The sequence below is a fragment of the Salmo salar genome, chromosome ssa29, assembly GCF_905237065.1.
Source record: "Salmo salar chromosome ssa29, Ssal_v3.1, whole genome shotgun sequence".
Taxonomy (NCBI): domain Eukaryota; kingdom Metazoa; phylum Chordata; class Actinopteri; order Salmoniformes; family Salmonidae; genus Salmo; species Salmo salar.
The window spans coordinates 26,788,648-26,808,916 of record NC_059470.1 but is presented as its reverse complement, the minus strand read 5'-3'; the positions used below and the strand labels follow the sequence as shown (position 1 = coordinate 26,808,916).

At 44.8% G+C, this 20,269-nt stretch overlaps 1 protein-coding gene across 3 annotated transcripts; it reads left to right on the top strand.

Moving 5' to 3' along the window:
• The first annotated feature begins 12,066 nt into the window (after positions 1 to 12,066).
• si:ch211-161h7.8 (thiosulfate sulfurtransferase KAT) lies at positions 12,067 to 20,014 on the top strand. 3 transcript variants are annotated; one of them, XM_045710496.1, is made up of 4 exons: positions 12,067 to 12,127; positions 19,073 to 19,195; positions 19,330 to 19,492; positions 19,637 to 20,014. In XM_045710496.1, exons 1-4 carry the CDS (start codon positions 12,082 to 12,084, stop codon positions 19,689 to 19,691), a joined length of 387 nt encoding a protein of 128 aa, XP_045566452.1. In that variant the 5' UTR covers positions 12,067 to 12,081; the 3' UTR covers positions 19,692 to 20,014.
• Positions 20,015 to 20,269: the final 255 nt, after the last annotated feature.

Here is a 20,269-nt window from a genome sequence, read left to right as displayed (position 1 = left end):
AAGGGTCAACACAGCAAATATTGACTCTTTGCATCAACTTCATGTAATTGTCAATAAAAGCCTTTGACACTTATGAAATGCTTGTAATTATACTTCAGTATTCCATAGTAACATCTGACAAAAATATCTAGACACTGAAGCAGAAAACTTTGTGGAAATTAATATTTGTGTCATTCTCAAAACTTTTGGCCACGACTGTACATAGCCAATCTGTAAATAGCACACCCAAATACCTCACCCCCATATTATTACTTACCCTATTGCTCTTTTTCACCCCAGTATCTCTACTTGCACATCATCATCTACACATCCATCACTCCAGTGTTAATGCTAAATTGTAATTATTTCGTCTCTATGGCCTTTTTATTGCCTACGCCCCTACTCATCTACATTTGCACACACTGTACATTTTTTCTATTGTGTTATTGACTGTACGTTTGTTTATGTGTAACTCTGTGTTGTTTGATTTTGTCGCACTGCTTTGCTTTATCTTGGCCAGGTCGCAGTTGTAAATTAGAACTTGTTATCAACTGGCCTACCTGGTTAAATAAAGGTGAAATAAAATAAATACAAAATTGCACATTCTCTCTAAACTTGAGACATCTGTGGCATTGTGTTGTGAGACAAAACCGCACATTTTAGAGTGGCCGTTTATTGTCCCCAGCACCAGGTGCACCTCTGTAATGATCATGCTGTTTAATCAGTTTCTTGATATGCCACACCTGTCAGGTGGATGGATTATCTTGGCAAAGGAGAAATGCTCACTAACAGGGATGTTCAATGTATAAACCCCAATTAGAGGTGTTGATGCTACCAGCTGCCATATTTGTACTCCTCAAAAGGAGCAGTCCTCCATAGGAATAGATGGAATTTTACAGTATTTCAATAAAATGTCTCAAGGACAAAATTACATTTGTGTTTATGTGTTGTCCTCTGCTGCCCTCCTCTGGTTGCATCTCTCTCTCTCTCTCTCTCTCTCTCTCTCTCTCTCTCTCTCTCTCTCTCTCTCTCTCTCTCTTCTCTCTCTATATATATATATATATATATATATATATATAGTTAGTTCAATAACCGAAATAGATTTTTTTCAAACTCAAGGTGTCACACTCTCGCTCTCTAATTCTCTCTCTCCCAATTCAATTTAAATTAAAGGGCTTTATTGGCATGGGAAACATATGTTAACACTGCCAAAGCAAGTGAACTTGATAATAAACAAAGTGAAATAAACAATAAAAATTAACATTAAATCAAATTGTATTGGTCACATACCCATGGTTAGCAGATGTTATTGCGAGTGTAGCGAAATGCTTATGCTTCTAGTTCCGACAGTGTAGCAATATCTAACAAGTAATCTAACAATTAGACAACAACTACCTTATACACACAAATCTAAGTAAAGGGATGAACTAAGAATATGTACATATAAATATATGGATGAGCAATAACAGAGTGGCATAGGCAAGATGCAATAGATGGTATAAAATACAGTATATACATATGGGATGAGTAAACATCCTTATTAAGGTGGCATTAATAAAGTGACTAGTGATCCATTTGTTAGAGTGGCCAATGATTTCAAGTCTGTATGTAGGCAGCAGCCTCTCTGCGTTAGTGATGGCTGATGACCTTGAGATAGAAGCTATTTTTTAGTCTCTCGGTCCCAGCTTTGATGCACCTGTACTGACCTCGCCTTCTGGATGGTAGGGGGGTGAACAGGCAGCGGCTCAGGTGGTTGTTGTCCTTGATGATCATTTTTGCCTTCCTGTGACATCGGGTGCTGTAGGTGTCCTGGAGGGCAGGTAGTTTGCCCCCGGTGATGCGTTGTGCAGACCGCACCACCCTCTGGAGAGCCCTGCGGTTGTGGGCGGTGCAGTTGCCGTACCAGGCAGTGATACAGCCCGACAGGATGCTCTCAATTGTGCATCTGTAAAAGTTTGTGAGGGTTTCAGGTGACAAGTCAAATTTCTTCAGCTTCCTTAGATTGAAGAGGCGCTGTTGCGCCTTCTTCACCACACTGTCTGTGTGGGTGGACCATTTCAGTTTGTCCATGATGTGTATGCCGAGGAACTTAAAACTGTCCACCTTCTCCACTGCTGTCCCGTCGATGTGGATAGGGCGGTGCTCCCTCTGCTGTTTCCTGAAGTCCACGATCATCTCCTTTGTTTTGTTGACATTGAGTGAGAGGTTGTTTTCCTGACACCACACTCTGAGTGCCCTCACCTCCTCCCTAGAGGCTGTCTCGTTGTTGTTGGTGATCAAGCCCACTACTGTTGTGTCGTCTGTAAACTTGATGATCGAGTTGGAGGCGTGCATGGCCACACAGTCATGAGTGAACAGGGAGTACAGGAGGGGGCTGAGAACGCACCCTTGTGGGGCCCCAGTGTTGAGGATCAGCGAAGTGGAGATGTTGTTTCCTGCGTTCACCACCTGGGGGCGGCCCGTCAGGAGGTCCAGGACCCAATCGCACACGGTGGGGTTGAGACCCAGGGCCTCAAGCTTAATGATGAGCTTGGAGGGTACTACGGTGTTGAATGCTGAGCTGTAGTCAATGAACAGCATTCTTACATAGGTATTCCTCTTCTCCAGATGGGATAGGGCAGTGTGCAGTGTGATGGCGATTGCATCATCTGTGGACCTATTGGGGCGGTATGCAAATTGCAGTGGGTCTAGGGTGACAGGTAAGGTGGAGGTGAAATGATCCTTGACTAGACTCTCAAAGCACTTCATGATGACAGAAGTGAGTGCTACGGGGCGATAGTCATTCAGTTCAGTTACCTTTACCTTCTTGGGTATAGGAACAATGGTGGCCATCTTGAAGCATGTGTGGACAGCAGACTGGGATAGGGAGAGATTGAATATGTCCGTAAACACACCAGCCAGCTGATCTGAGGACGCAGTAGGGATGCTGTCTGGGCCGGCAGCCTTGCAAGTGTTAACACATTTAAATGTCTTACTCATGTCCATCACGGAGAAGTAGAGCCCACAGTCCTTGGTAACGGGCTGCGTCGGTGGCATTGGGTTATTATCAAAGCGGGCAAGGAAGGTGTTTAGTTTGTCTGGAAGCAAAACGTCAGTGTCCGTGACGTGGCTGATTTTCTTTTTGTAGTCCGTGATTGTTTGTTGACCCTTCCACATACGTCTCGTGTCTGAGCTGTTGAATTGCGACTCCACTTTGTCCCCATACAGACATTTCGCTTGTTTGATTGCCTTGTGGAGGGAATAACTACAATGTTTGTATTCGGCCATATTCCCGGTCATCATCTTTCCATGGTTAAATGCGGTGGTTCGTGCTTTCAGTTTTGCGCGAATGCCACCATCTATCCACGGTTTCTGGTTATGGTAGGTTTTAATAGTCACAGTAGGTACAACATCTCCTATTCACTTCCTTATAAACTCCCTCACTGAATCAGCGTATAAATCTCTACTATTCTCTGAGACTACCCGAAACAGTAACACGTGATCAAAACAATCTTGAAGTGTGGATTCCGATTGGTCAGACCAGCATTGAATTGTCGTTGTCACGGGTACATCCTGTCTGAGTTTCTGCCTATAGGAGGGGAGAAGCAAAATGGAGTCGTGGTCAGATTTGCCTAACGGAGGGCAGGGGAGGGCCTTGTATGCATCGCGGAAGTTAGAGTAGCAGTGATCCAGTGTTTTGCCAGCCCGGGTACTACAATAAATATGCTGATAGAATTTAGGTAGCCTTGTTCTCAAATTTGCTTTGTTAAATAAATGCAGCCTCCTGTAACGGCTGTCTGTGGAAGTAGACCAAGGTGCAGCGGAGTTAGTGTTCATCTTTAGTTTTAATTTACGAACGAACACGATACACACAAAACAAGAAAACCGACAGCCAAACAGTCCTGTCAGGTGCAACACTAAACAGAAACAATCCCCCACAAAACCCAAAGGAAAAACAGGCTCCTTATGTGTGACTCCCAATCAGCAACAACGAACTACAGCTGTGCCTGATTGGGAGCCACACACGGCCCAAAACAAAGAAATACAAAAACATAGAAAAATGAACATAGAACGCCCACCCAATGTAACACCCTGGCCTAACCAAAATAAAGAACAAAAACCCCTCTCTATGGCCAGGGCGTTACAGTACCCCCCCCCCCCCCCAAAGGTGCGGACTGACTCTGAAGGGGAGGGTCCGGGTGGGCCTTCTTACGGCGGTGGCTCAGGTGCGGGACGTGGCCTCCGCTCCACCCTCGGCGTCGCCCACTTAGGTGGCGCCTCTGGCCGCGCCGGAGGACTGATGGGCGACCCTGACTGCGCCTGTCTGGCGGGTGATTCTGGCTGCGCCCGGCTGGTGGGCGACCCTGGCTGCACCCGGCTGGCGGACGACCCTGGCTGCGCCCGGCTGGCGGGTGACCCTGGTGGCTCCGGGCTGGCGGGCGGCTCCGGCGGCTCCGGGCTGGCGGGCGGCCCTGGCGGCTCCGGGCTGGCAGGCGGCTCTGGCGGTTCCGGGCTGGCAGGCGGCTCTGGCGGCTCCGGGCTGGCGGCTCTGGCGGTTCTGGCCCAGGATTCACCAGGCTGGGGAGACATGAAGGAGGCCTGGCCCTGGGCGCAGGCACAGGACTCACCAGGCTGGCAGGCGGCTCTGGCGGCTCCGGGCTGGCGGGCGGCTCTGGCGGCTCCGGACTGGCGGGCGGCTCTGGCGGCTCCGGATTGGCGGGCGGCTCTGGCGGCTCCGGACTGGCGGGCGGCTCTGGTGGCTCTGGCCCAGGACTCACCAGGCTAGGGAGACATGAAGGAGGCCTGGCTCTGGGCGCAGGCACTGGACTCACCAGGCTGGGGAGACCCACAGGAGGCCTGGTCCTGGGAGGAGGCACAGGATAAACCAGGCTGGAGCGACCCACTGGAGGCCTGGTCCGAGGAGGAGGCACAGGATAAACCGGGCTGTGGGGGAGCACTGGAGTTCTGGTGCGTAGGCTTGCCACCCAAACTCCAGGCTTAATGCCCACTTTTGCCCGGCACGGGCGGAGCGCAGGCATTGGGCGAACTGAGCCCTCCCAGCGCCCTGGAGACACAGTGCGCAGAACCGGCGCAGGATAGCCTGGACCGAAACGGCGCACTGGAGACCAGACACGCTGAGCTGGCACAATCCGTCCTGGCTCGATGCCTGCTCTCGCATGGCACTTGCAGGGGGCTGGCATGTAGCGCTCCGGGCTATCAACGCGTACTGGGGACACCGTGCGCTTTACCGCATAACACGGTGCCTGACCAGTACTGCGCAGCCTCCTGTAAGCACGGGGAGTTGGCTCAGAATTCCTTCCTGGCTCTGCCACACTCCCCGTGTGCCCCCCCCAAAAGATTTTTGGGGCTGCCTCTCGTGCCTGTTGCGCTCCCTTGCTTCGTACCAGCGCCTCTCAGCTATCGCCGCCTCGATCTCCCACTGCGGGCGGCGATACTCCCCAGCCTGAGCCCACGGTCCACCTCCGTCGAGCAATTCCTCCCATCTCCAGGAATCCTGAACGCACCTCTCCATCTCCTCCAAAGTCCATGAGTCCATATTTCCCCTCTCCTGGTGCTTCTCCTTCCTCCGCTGCTTGTTCCGTTGTTGGTGGGGGATTCTGTAACAATCGTCTGGAAGAGGGGACCAAGATGCAGCGTGGTAAGTGGTCATAATGATTTTTAATGAGACACTTCAAAAACAAACAGGGAAAACGAAAGCCAACAGTTCTGCCAGGTGAACACACACAAGACAGAAAACAACTACCCACAAAACCCCAAAGGAAAACAGGCTGCCTAAGTATGATTCCTAATCAGAGACAACGATAGACAGCTGCCTCTGATTAGGAACCCATACTCGGCCCAAAACAAAGAAATACAAAAACATAGAAAAAGTAACATAGAACGCCCACCCAATGTAACACCCTGGCCTAACCAAAATAAAGAACAAAAAACCCCTCTCTATGGCCAGGGCGTTACACCTCCGGATATATGGTTTCCAGTTTGCATAGAGTCCAGTGGAGTTCCTTGCGGGCCATCGTGGTATCGGCTTGAGGGGGGATATACACGGCTGCGACAATAACCGACAAGAATTCTCTTGGGAGATAATACGGACAACATTTGATTGTGAGGAATTATAGGTCAGGTGAACAGAAGGACTTGAGTTCCTGTATGTTATTACAATTACACCATGTGTCGTTAATCATGAAACATAAACCCCCGCCCTTCTTCTTCCCGGAGAGATGTTTATTCCTGTCGGCACGACGCACAAAGAATCCCGGTGGCTGTGCCGACTCCGACTGCATGTCCCCAGAGAGCCATGTTTCCGTGAAACAGAGTATGTTACAATCCCGGATGTCTCTCTGGAAAGCAACCCTAGCCCTAATTTCGTCTACCTTGTTATCTAGAGACTGAACATTAGCGAGTAAAATACTCGGAAGCGGTGGGTGGTGTGCGCGCCTCCTAAGTCTGACCAGAAGGCCGCTCCGTCTACCTCTTCTGCAGCGACGTTGTTTTGGGTCAGCCTCTGGAATCAGTTCGAATGCCTTGGGTGGTTTTAACAAAGGATCCGCTTCGGGAAAGTCGTATTCCTGGTAAGTTGAAGTCGCTCTGATATCTAATAGTTCCTTCCGGCTGAATGTAATAACACTTAAGATTTTCTGGGCTAACAATGTAAGAAAAACAAAATACTGCATAGTTTCCCAAATGACTAGAAGCGAGGCAACCCTCTCTGTTGGCGTCATCTTGCTGTAAACATTACACTCACAAAAGTTCAAAAGAATAATGGCATTACTAATGTCATATTATGTGCAAATAGTTAAAATACAAAAGGGATAAATATAAATAAATATACATAAATATGGGTTGTATTTACAATGGTGTTTGTCTTCACTGGTTACCCTTTTCTTGTGGCAACAGGTCACAAATCTTGCTGCTGTGATGGCACACTGTGGTATTTCACCCAATAGATATGGGAGTTTATCAAAATTGGGTTTTCGAATTCCTTGTGGATCTGTGTAATCTGAGGAAAATATGTGTCTCTATTTTGGTTATACATTTGGCAGGAGGTTAGGAAGTGCAGCTCAGTTTCCACCTCATTTTGTGTGCGCATAGCCTAAGGCGGCCTTTCTCGACAGCAAGGCTATGCTCAGAGTCTGTACATACTGTAGTCAAAAATGTCCTTAAATTCGGGCCAGTCACAGTGGTCAGGTATTCTGCCTGACAGTGGTCAGGTATTCTTCCACTGTGTGCTCTCTATTTAGGGACAAATAGCATTCTAGTTTTCTGTTTAAAAAAAAATAATCCAATGTGTCAATTATCTTTTTGTTTCCTCATGATTTGGTTGGGTCTAATTGTGTTGCTGTCCTGGGGCTCTGTTTGTGAACAGAGCCCCGGGACCACCTTTCTTTAGGGGACTCTTCTCCAGGTTCATCTCTCTGTAGGTGAAGTCTTTGATATGGAAGGTTTGGGAATTGCTTCCTTTTAGATGGTTGTATAATTTAACGACTCTCTTCTGGATTTTAATAATTAGTGGGTATCGGCCTACTTCTGCTCTGCATGCATTATTTGGTGTTTTACGTTGTACACTGAGGATATTTTTGTAGAATTCTGCATGCAGAGTCTCAATTTGGTGTTCGTCCCATTTTGTGAATTCTTGCTTGGTGAGCGGACTCCAGATCTCACAACCATAAAGATAATGGGTTCTATAACTGATTCAGGTATTTTTAGCCAGATCCTAATTGGTATGTCGAATTTTATGTTCATTTTGATGGCATAGAAGGCCCTTCTTGCCTTGTCTCTCAGCTCTTTCACAGCTTTGTGGAAGTTACCTTTGGCGCTGATGTTTAGGCAGAGGTATGTATCGTTTTTTGTATGCTCCAGGGCAAATTTAAATTTGTATGTGGTCCTGGCAACTGGACCTTTTTTGGAACACCATTATTTTTGTCTTACTGAGATTTACTCTCAGGGCCCAGGTCTGACAGAATCTGTTCTGAAGATCTAGGTGCTGCTGTAGGCCCTCCTTGGTTGGGACCAGAAGCACCTGATCATCAGCAAACAGTAGACATTTGACTTCAGATTCTAGTAGGGTGAGGCCGGGTGCTGCAGACTGTTCTAGTGCCCTCGTCAATTATTTGAGATATACTGTATGTTGAAGAGGGTGAGGCTTAAGCTGCATCCCTGTCTCACCCCATGGCCCTGTGGAAAGAAATGTGTGTGTTTTTTGCCAATTTTAACCACACACTTGTTTGTGTACATGGATTTTATAATGTCATGTTTTTTCCCCAACACCACTTTCCATCAATTTGTATAGCAGACCCTCATGCCAAATTGAGTCAAAAGCTTTTTTGAAATAAACAAAGCATGAGAAGACTTTGCCTTTGTTTTGGTTTGTTTGTTGGGCCAAGCAAACATTTGGTTTTGAGGTACAGTCAAGGGAAATACTTGTGTTTACGCGCTGTATGGTAGCAGGTATTTTTGTGGTAGCAGGGTGGATGTTACAACTTGTGCATTGGGGAAAGTAGAAGCAGCTTTTTCAATCACTCCCTTGAGTGCTGTGGCCACCGTTTCCTGCTGTGCTCTTAGGTCGTTTGTGCCTGTGTGCATTATTATGTGGCTGGGTGACCCTAGTTGGTCCTCAGACAGTCTAGCGCACGCTGGGAGTTTGGACACCAGAGTTTAGACACTGTGTGTTTGGGGAAAAGCTTATTTTATTGTATATATTTCTTGTTTGAGTCCATAAGGAGTACAATCAGTGGCTTGTGCATGTCCTCAGTGGGTTTAGGGGGGGATCAGGAGGGCTTTCAGGGTGGCTGACAGGGGGGGGTGCTCAGAGGGGGTGGGATCCCCTGGACTTGGGCTTCTCTTTCTCTCTCTCTCTCCCCCCCCTTTCCTCTGCACAAGCTCCCACTCATTCACTGATAACTCAGAGCCACACAGAATGTGATAGGGACAGCTGAAAGATAGGAGAGATGTGTGACAGCGCAAAATTCAAGTCAACATTATTTTTCTAATCCCGTTTTTAATCAAGTAAAATATATCATGATCTGTGTGTACCTATGAATGCATAAATGAATATACATATTGTCACAGGGCTGAGCCCTCACTTAGCCTATAGATGCATCAAGTTTAGGCCTACATACAGGTCCATACACAAGTAATTTTCATTCATGTTCACCTCAGTTAGGCCTACATCATGCCGGTGTTATGATACTGATGGTCTGTCGGGTCTGACGGTTTCTACCGTTATGGCTAGAATTAGTTCAGCTCCATCTAGTTGTCGCGTCGGGGATAACAGTTGTTGATAACTAGCATTTTATCTAAGCCTAACACTAACCTTTTTCTCTAACCTTAAAAACTCATTCTCCTAACCTGCTAAGTTAATTCTCCTACACTGATACTCAGTGGCGATTTTAGCATGTAAATCTTGGTGGGGAAAAACAAATTAAAAAGTGGGATCCATGGCAGCAAAGCCACTACACAACAAAACACTAAACAATACATTAATTGCACTATAACAGTGACAAACGGTGCCCACAAACCGCCAGCATAAAGCTGTCCCAACATCTTACCACTGCTACATCTGGCTATCAGAGGAGCCTTGTCTGGCAGCGAAACAGTTCATTCAGCCTCATTTACTGCCCTTTAAAAAAATAACATAGCTGATATGGCTGACATGCTTAAACAAGTGTGATTTCTAATGACATTTTAGATGTACAAACTATGGCATAATGGGACGACAAGCGGATAAGAGGCAATCCGTAATTTCGATTAAGACATTGATGAGCGAGCTAGGACAGACGTAGTCAATATAACTATTTGTTCAGCACTTTTGAAATGTACAGCGACAGAATTCAGAACATGGGCTGTTCTTACACAGTGTTCTCCTTGTACACCAAGTCAGAACCACAGTATAAATAAAGGGGGCATATAAGCAGACAATGAAAGCTCTTACAATATTCAATGATTACATTTCTCTAAAACAGGTTATAGGCTACATGTGCACCACCAAGTTAGAACAGTAGGCAAAATTAAGAGGGGTAAAAAGACCAAATTATTAGGGAGAGGCACATGGGCTACGAACATCTTATTACACAACATACACTTAGTATTACTTTCTTAGCTACAGGATACATATCTCCCTGGCATATTGCATAATTTATGCAGCAGCATACAGCATACTCATCTTGTTGTGCTGTACTCACTTGAACAGAAAGGTGGCGTGGCAGTCCTTCGTGGGCAAATTTTGTTATCAAAGTCTGACATTCTCTGGATTTATGGTGCTTTCACAACAACTGGGAACTCTGAAAAGGTCGAATTGTGATTACGTCATTGATCTTCAGGTCAGAGCTCTAGAAAGGGGCCGGATTTACAATTCCAAGTTGGATGACCGTTCAAAACGTATTTTCTCAGTCGGAGCTTGTTTATTCCCGACTTCCCAGTTGTCTTGAACTCACCGAAGTCAAGTTATCGCAGTTCCGATTTAACAGTTATTTTGAATGTGGCACAAATCCTGCTTCATTGACAGCATGGCCAATGTTGAATGTTTATCATTTTAAACTTGGAAAAGAGCCCCTTAATCCCAGATTTGGGACCACACAGCCACTCCACTGAATAGCAGGTGAGTGATTGATTTGCAATGCTTGCAGTTAGCCACTGTCACTGATTCCTTCCAAACCATTCATTGTTGAATTTACAATTTCCAACTTGTTGTGTAATGTTTATGTCCAATAGCCGATGAGCACTGATACGTTTATCTATCATTTCTCTTTATTATTTATCTTCATATGACAAGGATTAAAAAGGATTTGCCAGTAGATTGTCGACTTGATTCATGATGATGACTGCTAGCTTACAAACTAAGATTTTTAAAGTATGATGTTGACATGATCAGTCCAATCAAAGCTACTGTACATATAAGGTGATTTGACATAATTTTCTCTGTAGCCAATAACCTTGAGCCTTCTTGGATGGGCACTTCTAATGTAACTCTATGGCAGCACCCAAGGAGCTAGAATTCTCTAGCTCTACCCTTTGACTTGGTGGTGATGTAGTGTTCCCACGAGTGACAGAACACTGAGCCAATCATGGCGCAACGCTGCGTATTTTCTACTGGCTTGCCCCACCACCACAGAAAGCACTGAGCTAAGCTGAAAGACCTGCAAACTCATATGTGACACATATTAATGGAAAAATAACATGCAAAACAGGCAAGCCCCCCCACACAATTTTTTGTATTTAATTTTTGGTATTTATTTAAAAATGTGGGGCTCAAAACAGCCCCACCTGCCATGAATGATGGGTCGCCACTGATACGTTAATTATCCAAACCTGATACATTAATTATCCTAACCTGTCACATTAATTATCCTAACCTGACTCATGAATTCTCCTAACCTGACACATGAATTTTCCTAACCTGACATATTAATTATCCTAACCTGCTATATAAACAAACCATCAGACCCGACAACCCATCAGTATCAGCACACTGGCAGACCGCTGATGTAGAAGTAAGCCGATGTAACTTTTTAGGGCCCAAGCCAAGTTTGGCATTTTATGTTTTGTCCTGCACTGTAAATAATTCCCATGCACTGCACTGGAACCCAACATATTGCTTGTAAAATAGGCTAAACAATAACAATGGTCAAGGTTCCTTTCTGTGTAAGATAAGATAAAATGAACTTTATTAGTCCACGCCAGATGGGAATTTGTCGTCTGGCCGTTCCCTTTCTCGTGCTCCGTCTGTCCAGAAAAAAATTACCAAGTGAGATGTCTCACTTATCTTTGGTCACGTTCATGTGGGTCAAACAAAAATACATTAATTATTAGTTATAACAATAGAGCCTCCCACACTGCAGGCGATGGCTGCAGGATGAAGTTGATGAAGAACTGCAGAAACATGCAGTAAAAAACGTCACGTTTTTTTGTAAAGTTCATGCAGTCGACATGTAGGCGCAAGTCGGGCAATTTTTATTCCCGGAATGCAACACATGTTGAAAGGCAGTGATCAACGATGGTCACCTACTTGACAAAAGTGATCTGCTCGAACGCGCCCATTCACTAAGGGCCTAATTCCTCGAACTCATAAATCGACGCAATAACCCCTTTCTTATCTTTCTCGATAATATGACTCGAGATAGGCATGGCCGAATTTCTCAACACTTTAACAATGGTTAGGGTACGTGCACTCTTGAAACATTGTTAACACGTATTTGTCGGCTGAGGGCAGAAAGAAAACACTGTGTAATACATTTATGATACAAAGTAGTTTGTTCCTTTGCTTACAACGGGAAGCCGGTCTTTGGTCAACATGGTGTCCGGTCTGCTGTTACGGAGAATATTTCTGACCGTTGCCGAAGTCAGCAGCCGCGTTTCGCTCGGTACGAGAGGCCAATGGTTTGGTTTCACGACGTCAACAACCAGATTCAGCGAGTCCTCCTTGCCCAACCCCGGTAGGCTATAATGCTTCACGGTCACCAGTCCTCTTGAGGCCTGTCAATTTGGTTAATCAGTTGTTCAACCTGAATCCAACAAAGACCTAGTTGTTGTTGAATGTGACTGCGCTATATAAAACCGTGTAATAACTAAAATGCCTATGTGTTACCAATGTCATCATATAGCCTAAGGCACCTTTTGAGTATTATTTTAAGGGCACTCTGCATTGATACATCAATTTTGGACTTTTGAATTACTTTATATATAGCCTACCCATTGACAGTGCTTAAAATGTATGCACTATGCAGAAATCACTCCGCTATTTCGTGGTTGCTAAAATACTAATAGTTTGCCTAATTTCAGTTTGTGACAAAACAAGCAAGTATAGTAGAGCATCATTGCATGATCTAAACCTCTGAAATATATTTTCCATAACCAAAACTATTGTACAGTCGTGACCAAAAGTTTTGCGAATGGCACAAATATTAATTTCCACAAAGTTTTCTGCTTCAGTATCTTTAGATATTTTTGTCAGGTGTTACTATGGAATACTGAAGTATAATTACAAGCATTTCATAAGTGTCAAAGGCTTTTATTGACAATTACATGAAGTTGATGCAAAGAGTCAATATTTGCTGTGTTGACCCTTCTTTTTCAAGACCTCTGCAATCCACCCTGGCATGCTGTCAATTAACTTCTGGGCCACATCCTGACTGATGGCAGCCCATTCTTACATAATCAATGCTTGGAGTTTGTCAGAATTTGTGGGGTTTTGTTTGTCCACCCGCCTCTTGCGGATTGACCACAAATTGTCAATGGGATTAAGGTCTGGGGAGTTTCCTGGCCATGGACCCAAAATATCGATGTTTTGTTCCCCGAGCCACTTAGTTATCACTTTTGCCTCATGGCAAGGTGCTCCATCATGCTGGAAAAGGCATTGTTCGTCACCAAACTGTTCCTGGATGGTTGGGAGAAGTTGTTATCAGGGGATGTGTTGGTACCATTCTTTACTCATGGCTGTGTTCTTAGGCAAAATTGTGAGTGAGCCCACTCCCTTGGCTGAGAAGCAACCCCACACATGAATGGTCTCAGGATGCTTTACTGTTGGCATGACACAGGACTGATGGTAGCGCTCACCTTGTCTTCTCCGGATAAGCTTTTTTCCAGATGGAAAGGGGATTCATCAGAGAAAATGACTTTACCCCAGTCCTCAGCAGTCCAATCCCTGTACCTTTTGCAGAATATCAGTCTGTCCCTGTTGTTTTTCCTGGAGAGAAGTGACTTCTTTGCTGCCCTTCTTGACACCAGGCCATCCTCCAAAAGTCTTCACCTCACTGTGCATGCAGATGCACGCACACCTGCCTGCTGCCATTCCTGAGCAAGCTCTGTACTGGTGGTGCCCCAATCCCGCAGCTGAATCAACTTTAGGAGACAGTCCTGGTGCTTGCTGGACTTTCTTGGGCGACCTGAAGCCTTCTTCACAACAATTGAACCACTCTCCTTGAAGTTCTTGATGATCCGATAAATGGTTGATTTAGGTACAATCTTACTGGCAGCAATATCCTTGCCTGTGAAGTCCTTTTTGTGCAAAGAAATGATGACGGCACGTGTTTTCTTGCAGGTAACCATGGCTGACAGAGGAAGAACAATGATTCCAAGCACCACCCTCCTTTTGAAGCTTCCAGTCTGTTATTCGAACTCAATCAGCATGACAGAGTGATCTCCAGCCTTGTCCTCGAGAGAATCACTGACATGATGTCAGCTGGTCCTTTTGTGGCATGGCTGAAATGCATTGGAAATGTTTTTGGGGGATTCAGTTCATTTGCATGGCAAAGAGGGACTTTAATCTGATCACTCTTCATAACATTCTGGAGTATATGCAAATTGCCATCATACAAACTGAGGCAACAGACTTTGTGAAAATTAATATTTGTGTCATTCTCAACTTTTGGCCACGACTGTATATTAAGCTACTTGAAGCTGGTGTACAAAACCAAAGTAAAAGACGCAAAACCTAAACTTAAGAACGGGAAGCATAGAAATAGCGCACTTAGAACAGATCTACTGCTTCTTAGAGTAGCTTCCACTTTTCAATGTGAATTTGGTCAGGTAGCCCAAAAAGTTACATATTGCAGCTTTAATTTGAGCCACCTCTCAGTTTTGGACTGTTTCGTTCCAGAACCTATTTAATAATTTTCTATGCAGTGTAAATGTTATGATAAAAGCAATCAGAACTAATTGGAATTGCCTTCTCGTAAAATTTCCTGCCCCCTAAAAAAAAAAACGTAATGTGAATATGTAGATTTTCAGCTGCTGCCTGATTATTCTAAGAATTGATTCTGGTTGGGAGGCCTGGGTTTATGGTTTGTGGAACATTTTGAACAGAATTGTGCCGGAGGGGATGTCTGCCATTTTTACGTACTCCTAACCGACTGTGCTATTTTGTTCGTTTTTTTGCGTTGTTTGTAACTTATTTTTGTAAACTTATTTTGTACATAATGTTGCTGCTATCTTCACTTATGACCGGAAATAACTTCTGGACATCAGAACAGCAATTACTCACGAAGACGACATGAATAACATACAGCTAGTGCGGTTTTCGGTCCATTGGCAAGATGGAACAGCTGCCTCCGGTAAGACAAGTGGTGACGGTCTGGGTCTATTTGTAAATCACAGCTGGTGCACAATCTAATATTAAGGAAGTCTCAAGGTTTTGCTCGCCTGAGGTAGAGGATCTCATGATAAGCTGTAGACCACACTATTTACCAAGAGTTTTCATCTATATTTTTCGTAGCGGTCTATTTACCACCACAAACGGATGCTGGCACTAAGACGGCACTCAACGAGCTGTATAGGGCCATAAGCAAACAGGAAAATGCTCATCCAGAGGCGATGCTCCTAGTAGCCAGACTATAATGCAGGGAAACTTAAATCGGTTTTACTTAATTTCTATCAGCATGTTAAATGTGCAACCAGAAGAGAAAAAAACTCTATACCACCTTTACTCCACACACAGAGACGCGTACAAAGCTCTCCCTTGCCCTCCATTTGGCAAATCTGACCATAACTCTATCCTCCTGATTCCTGCTTACAAGCAAAAACTAAAGCAGGAAGTACCAGTGACTCGCTTAATAAGGAAGTGGTCAGAGGACGCAGATACTAATTCTGCTATGCCCTCCGACAAACCATCAAAGAGACAAAGCATCAATACAGGACTAAGATTGAATCATACTACACCAGCTCCGGTGCTCGTCGGATGTGGCAGGGCTTGCAAACTATTACGGACTACAAAGGGAAGCAAAGCTGCCCAGTGACACGAGCCTACCAGACTAGCTAAATAACTTCTATGCTCGCTTCGAGGAAAGCAACACTGAAACATGCATGAGAGCATCAGCTATTCCGGACGACTGTGTGATCACGCTCTCTGTAGCCGATGTGAGTAAGACCTTTTAAACAGGTCAACATTCACAGGGCCAGACGGATTACCAGGACTTGTACTCCGAGCATGCGCTGACCAACTGGCAAGTGTCTTCACTGACATTTTCAACCTGTCCCTGACTGAGTCTTTAATACCAACATGTTTCAAGCAGACCACCATAGTCCCTGTGCCCAAGAACACCAAGGTAACCATGAAGTGCTTTGAAAGGTTGGCTATGGCTCACATCAACACCATTATTCCAGAAACCCTAGACCCACTCCAATTTGCATACTGCCCTAACAGATCCACAGATGATGCAATCTGTATTGCACTCCATACTGCCCTTTCCCACCTGGACAAAAGGAACACCTATGTGAGAATGCTGTTCGTTGACTACAGCTCAGCGTCCAACACTATAGTGCCCTCAAAGCTCATCACTAAGCTAAGGACCCTGGGACTTAAACCTCGCTGTGCAACTGGATCCTGGACTTCCTGACGGGCTGCCCCCAGGTGGTGAGGGTAGGTAACAACACATCCGCCACACTGATCCTCAACACAGGGGCTCCCCACGGGCGCGTGCTCAGTCCCCTCCTGTGCCCCCTGTTCACCCATGACTGCATGGCCAAGCATGACTCCAACACCATTATTAAGATTGCTGATGACACAACAGTGGTAGGCCTGATCACTGACAATGATGAGACAGCCTATAGGGAGGAGGTCAGAGACCTGGCAGAGTGGTACCAGGATAACAAACTCTCCCTTAACGTGATCAAGACAAAGGAGATGATTGTGGACTTAAGGGAAAAAGGAGGTCTGAGCAAGCCCCCATTGTCACTGACGGGGCTGTAATAAAGCAGGTTGAGAGCTTCAAGTTCCTTGGTGTCCACATCACCAACAAACTATCATGGTCCAAACACACCAAGACAGTCGTGAAATGCGCATGACAATTCAGGAGACTGAAAAGATTTGACATGGGTCCTCAGATCCTCAAAAGCTTCTACAGCTGCACCATCAATAGCATCCTGATTGGTTGCATCACCACCTGGTATGGCAACTGCTCGGCCTCCGACTGCAAGGCACTACAGAGGGTAGTGCGTATGGCCCAGTACATCACTGGGGCCAAGCTTCCTGCCATCCAGGACCTCTATACCAAGTGGTGTCAGAGGAATGCCCCAAAAATTGCCAAGGACTCCCGCCACCCTAGTCATAGACTTTTCTTTCTGCTACTACACGGCAAGCGGTACCGGATCTCCAAGTCTAGATAAAAAAATCTTAAAACTGCATTGTTGGTTAAGGGCTTGTAAATAACCCCCACTGTAAGGTCTACACCTATTGTATTCGGCACATGTGACAAATAACATTTTGATTTGATGTTTGAGAACAACTCATGGCCGACTGGCCAATGTTGTGGTGAGAGATGGCAGAATTGTAATTCGTAACATCATAGAAAATGGATGATACATTGAAATAAATTTGACAAAGTTATAGAATTACTGCAGTCTGTTCAGAAAGAAATGAAACACTTCAGAATACTACACCAGGAGTAGGCTTATAACTTCGCCACAGAGGATCCTAGCTGTTGATTGTGTGTAGCCCAATCACAAGGCGTAGCCTACAGTCGGGAACTCGCTGCAAATCTTTCAGTGAACAGCATACAGCCAAAACAGGCCTTTCGCAATATTTCAAATACAATCGCAGGAAAACACAGGTTGTAAAGCATATGGCTCCTGCTGATCAAAGGGAAGACTTTTTAATCTGGAGATTTCAGAATGTGGGGGGGGGACATGTTCCCTCCGTCCCATGTGAAAGTTTCGCCCCTGCATATACAGGTTAAAGGACTATTTTTACCCACGTAATACAGTGGTTTTGTTGTTTTCGCTAGTCTATTGTAAACACATTCACAAAAATTTTTATTTTATAACAATGTCTGAGTCTAGATATCTAGCTTTGAATGTCCTGATGTTCCCAATTGGCCATTTAAGTCAATTCCAACAACTCCCAAGATTCCCCTCTCTCTAAATAGGTGAAGTGGGCGGTGTGTGGGTTGAACCTTGTTTAACACGTAGGTGTCAAAAGGGCTTCAACCTCGTCAAATATAAAACCGGAGAGATTATTTCACAGAAAATGTTTTGTTGGAGTTTAGAGTGACGAAAAGCAGCCATGCTCTGTGCTCTCATGTCTGGTCATTGAGTGCTCTATGCCACTACGCAAAAGCGATGACATGCATTGCTTTACTATGAAGGGAATTTTTTTGGTTCCTTTACCACCAGAACTCCCCTCTCGCGCTCACTTTTTGTTCCGGCACCTCCTGATTTACAAATTTAAGCACTGCCCATTGATTGTTGAAGAATATAACTTATAAATGCCTCATGAACTTAGTCATACACCATACAACTGTCATGCCCCATCAGAACCCCAAATATAAGCTTGTTTTACTCCATTGTTTGTAATGTAGTTTTAACAGTGTCCGTTTACAATTATCACTTTCATCTCATGGTTGGTCAGTGCTAGCATCCATAACTCTGTCTATGAATTTGAGAGTGGAAACATTTATCCAGCCACATCCCTCAGCTTTTTACCAATACAGTGGCGGGGTATCTGCTTTGTGATCATTTGAACGGCAGATTTCCCCTTTTAAGGAAACTAGTTAAAGGTTATTTAATTGCAGCATTTCTGCTGTAGCCACATTGGTGACTGGTTCCATAACATGCTCCATAACATGCTCTTGTTTTCAAATGCTCACCTAGAGTAACAAAACATAATTAGAAAGTCTGATGAGTGGATTGGTTGGTTAGCCCAGATGTTAGAACTAACTGGAAAAAAAGGTAATCAGCACTTTCCAGTAAAGTGTGTGTGTGTGTGTGTGTGTGTGTGTGTGAATGGATCTGCTGCCATGCAGTTTGTGATTGGGCCTGGTTCAAGTGATTCATTCATAGGCTTATTCATACTTTTCAACTATAGACTGTGTTTGGGGGTCCAGCACTATAGTCAACCAGTGTATCACAGCCTGCCTCTCATCCCCTATTAGTAAACCTCTGTCCTGAACAGTTTAGTTTCACTGAATTCCATCAGTAGGATCCTTTTGGCTGAAATTGTTCCTGGTTTACGACTCTTTCTTTCAAGCAATGGATGGTGAGTCCAGGTTTATCAAGGTTTTAACAACAGACAACAATGTATATTGATGGGACAGGGGATATGATTATGGAATGGCAGTGAACCCATTATAGTGGTGTGTGTGTGTGTGTGTGTGTGTGCTCGCCTCAGATTCGGTGGTGAGCTACAAGCAGCTGAAGAACATGTTGTCCACTCACAACGTCCAGCTGTTTGATGTCCGCAACCAAGATGAGTTCATGGCTGGACGCATCCCGGACTCTGTAAACATCCCATGTGAGTAGACTACACAAATCATGGTGTATATTAACCTATCAAAAGTGTGTGTTTTTATGTGTACTGTATCTGTATCTGTGCATGCGCGCAATCTCTCTACTAATGTTCAGCGTGTATGTGTGTGTGTCTGTCAGTGGGCCAGCTAGAGGAATCTCTAAAGCTGTCACCAGAGCACTTCCAGCTGCAGTTCGAGGTGAAGGCTCCTGGGAAAGATGATGACAACATTGTGTTCCACTGCCAGAAGGGCCGGAGGAGCGCCGAAGCTCTAGCCATCGCCCGACAACTGGGCTTCAACAGGTATAACACACTTTAACTCACCTGGGATACCTTATTAGGGTACATTAGTGTGGACATACAGTATTCTCATATACACATACTGGAAGACACCTGAAAGATCTCTCGCTCCTCCCCCCCTCTCTCTCCTCCCCTTCTCTCTCCTAGGGCTCGGCACTACCAGGGGGGGTACAGTGATTGGGCCGCGCATGAGGGAAAGTGAGTCACTTTACATCCATAACATGAAGCCTGTATCGGAGTTCTAATCCAGCCCTATAACTCCTCTAGTCTGAGTACTGCACCAGAAAAGACCCAAGACCCACATCGAAACACACGTCTACACAGGAATTGTATTTAGAGGACTCAAGTTTTCAGTTACTGTTCCTGACTGATTGACCTCAGTTATCTATGACAACTAACTAACTTGGAATGGGTTGTTCTGCATCCTTATTTCCTACCTCATTTGGCTGAAAGACTGATGTGAAATGTAAAAGGCAAGATCATAAACTGAGAGACTTCATCAATAAAGTCAATATTTAGGATTTATATGGTTGTATTAATGTTTATTTTATGCAGAATTTTTACACTTGACAAATTAACAATAAACAATGACGTACACTACCAGTCAAAAGTTTGGGCACAACTACTCATTCAAGGGTTTTTCTTAATTTTTTACTATTTTCTACATTGTAGAATAATAGTGAAGACATCAAAACTATGAAATGACACATATGGAATCATGTAGTAACCAAGAAGTGTTAAACACATCAAAATATATTTTAGATTCTTCAAAGTAGCCAC